This window comes from Triticum aestivum, chromosome 4B, assembly GCF_018294505.1.
Source record: "Triticum aestivum cultivar Chinese Spring chromosome 4B, IWGSC CS RefSeq v2.1, whole genome shotgun sequence".
NCBI lineage: Eukaryota > Viridiplantae > Streptophyta > Magnoliopsida > Poales > Poaceae > Triticum > Triticum aestivum.
This window is the reverse complement of record NC_057804.1, coordinates 25,535,186-25,537,682: the sequence shown is the minus strand read 5'-3', so window position 1 is coordinate 25,537,682 and position 2,497 is coordinate 25,535,186. Positions and strand designations below refer to the sequence as shown.

At 38.4% G+C, this 2,497-nt stretch overlaps 1 protein-coding gene across 1 annotated transcript in view; it reads right to left on the bottom strand.

Moving 5' to 3' along the window:
* Nucleotides 1-1,525, bottom strand: part of LOC123090719 (inositol hexakisphosphate and diphosphoinositol-pentakisphosphate kinase VIP2) — a gene marked incomplete at its 5' end in the record, with an annotated part of 21,775 nt that extends 20,250 nt beyond the window's left edge. Inside the window, 3 exon segments of the mRNA XM_044512053.1 lie at nucleotides 441-504; nucleotides 1,228-1,311; nucleotides 1,479-1,525. Coding sequence (XP_044367988.1) covers nucleotides 441-504; nucleotides 1,228-1,311; nucleotides 1,479-1,525 — 195 coding nt within the window.
* Nucleotides 1,526-2,497: the final 972 nt, after the last annotated feature.

The window sequence follows — 2,497 nt, the reverse complement described above, 5'->3', positions numbered from 1 at the left end:
TACCTATTGCTAGTACTCTGGTGAAATCCAGTAAGAGAAATGCACATGAATATGGTTGCCAACAATGATAATCTGCATGTTGTCAATACTACTTGCATTAATCTTCATGTCGCTGACACATGGAGACAATATCTACTTCACTAACAGAGAAGGTCAGAAAGCTCTTTATAGGACAATTGTGCAAACTGAAGATGAGGGTTTCCAGAAAGTTTATATCCTAAAGGGAATATAGCCATAAGTTGGAAAAAAAATGCAATTATTTCCAAAACTATAGTAAATAGCTGATCTGATAACATGCAGAAAAATATCTCCATTGAACACAAGGCACATGCAGAAAAAATACATAAGTTGCGCTGGAGTGTATTTGATCACAGAATGAAGACTCTGATCTACTGTGTGCCAAAGAAGGTATTGAATGAATTCTCCAGTGGGAATAGTACCTCGTATACTTTTCTACGGTCATGAAGGAGGTATTGTGGCTCGAGTTCATTCACTACAAATGGTCTGGCAATCAAACAAAAAAAATGGTGTTAGAGAATACAAGTTAACTGGAAGATATGAACAAACTAACCTCAAGAATATTAAACAGAGAAGGTAACCTCTGTGGCTCTGTCCACTTCAGAGATAAGGTTTTGCCATTTACAACGTGAGGTAGTACTTATTCAAGTTCTATTTTCGTAACTAAGTAGCAAAAATATTGCAGTGATTGCACGAATAAGTGAAAGTCCCACTTTCTCGTTGCTTTCTTTCGATCAACTCACATTCACTGAGCATGGTAATGACTGTTAATCTGCTCTCCTACAGGATCAACAATGTAATTGTTTGTTGTCTGTTTTGAGTTTTTGACTGACAGTGTCAAGATATATACAGAAATTTTCAAAAGACTTTAGAAGCCACAACATTATTGAAGATCAATTAGCAAAACTTTGAACATAAGCCCTTCACTTAAGCATGTATGTGTGTATAAACATTAATCAGAACATAAGGTTAAGAACTGAGAAATGAGCAAAATACCAAATAGTTTGAATATGCTCTACTCTTATGTTCCTAGTGCTAGATGTTCAAACCAGCATAAATGTTTGTGAGAACAACATTAAGACAAGATACATTAAGATTAACATGAGACACTAGCCTTCCGACACATTATACCTTGAAACAAAGGTGTTTGATAAAACATGAAGATATGCCTAGACCTACAGAACAAGCGTAGAGAGAATCCAACCATACTTTCGTAAAGCTGCATAAGCCTGAGCTTTCTGAAGGGGAAACCCAGACGAACAGAAGGCAATCAAGCAGTCACATTTTGGCCAACTGAAAATCAAATGGTAGGCAAATGAGATGTTACTCGTAAACATACAGGCACACACGCATTACGTTTTATGGCCTTCAGTCAAAAGGTGTACTGAAGGAATATGGATAGATTCTACTAAAAATGAACAATGATTAAGCTATAAATAACCTGAGTTCTCATTACATACAATTCAATAGGATCCTCGAGAATAACCTTATCTCCAAATATTATGATCTGCAAAATAGTTAAATGAAATGCAGAGTGATAACTGGTCTGAACTCTGAAAGGCTCCAGCAACAGGTACCTTTGCCCATGAACTATAGCCAGAACTTTAAACATGGCAAGAAGACATTAAAATTAATTACGCTACAGTACAGTGGTACTGAGATAGCACAAGATGAAATTAAGTAGAAGACCAAAACAACACATATCACCATGGACGGATCAAAGCAATGAATGAATGAATGAAGCATGTGCAGCTACTTGAATTATACTAGTAGTAACAAAGGATAAAACATGACGAACCATTCCTACTAGTACTAGGCCAGGGCCAGCCTTGGAATAAAGTGGATGGTCAATGACGTGGTCCCCCCCCCCTAAAAAGTTGAGATACCAATGTATCAAATGAACCAATATAACATGGAAGTAGACCAGATCTGACCAAAAGTTGAAATTCGCATTGCATTCTAGGCGTTATTTATTGGCAAGGAATCCTGAGGAACCATATCCAGCCATCAATCCATAGCTTATAGTACGCCCGTACCATGAGTCAACCATTTGGTATAAAAATCATAAGAATGTCGAGCACTGTAGCGCGAATATTCAGTTTTGCCGACGAGGGTGCTTAAAGTAATAGTAGGCCAAAGAAAGGCCCACCACACAATAATCTGCAGTGAGTAATTATATCAAAGTGCATATTCGGGGGCCTATTTGCCATAACCCGGAAAATCGGGGACGGGCCGCAAAAGCAACGACCACCACATATGACATGATGGAGACCGCGTGCATATTATATTCAAACAAAAGATGCAGAATAAATTGGTATCCACAGAGATTCACGGATGTCTCGCCATAAGATATTTCGAAAAATCTGAAAAAAGAAATCACATCACATGCGATTCTCCGCCGTCCACTCATCTCCGTGGCTGGCTGGATAGCGAGTAGCTTGCTTCAATCGCGGTACACTCGTTCCCCCTTTTTTCCGCA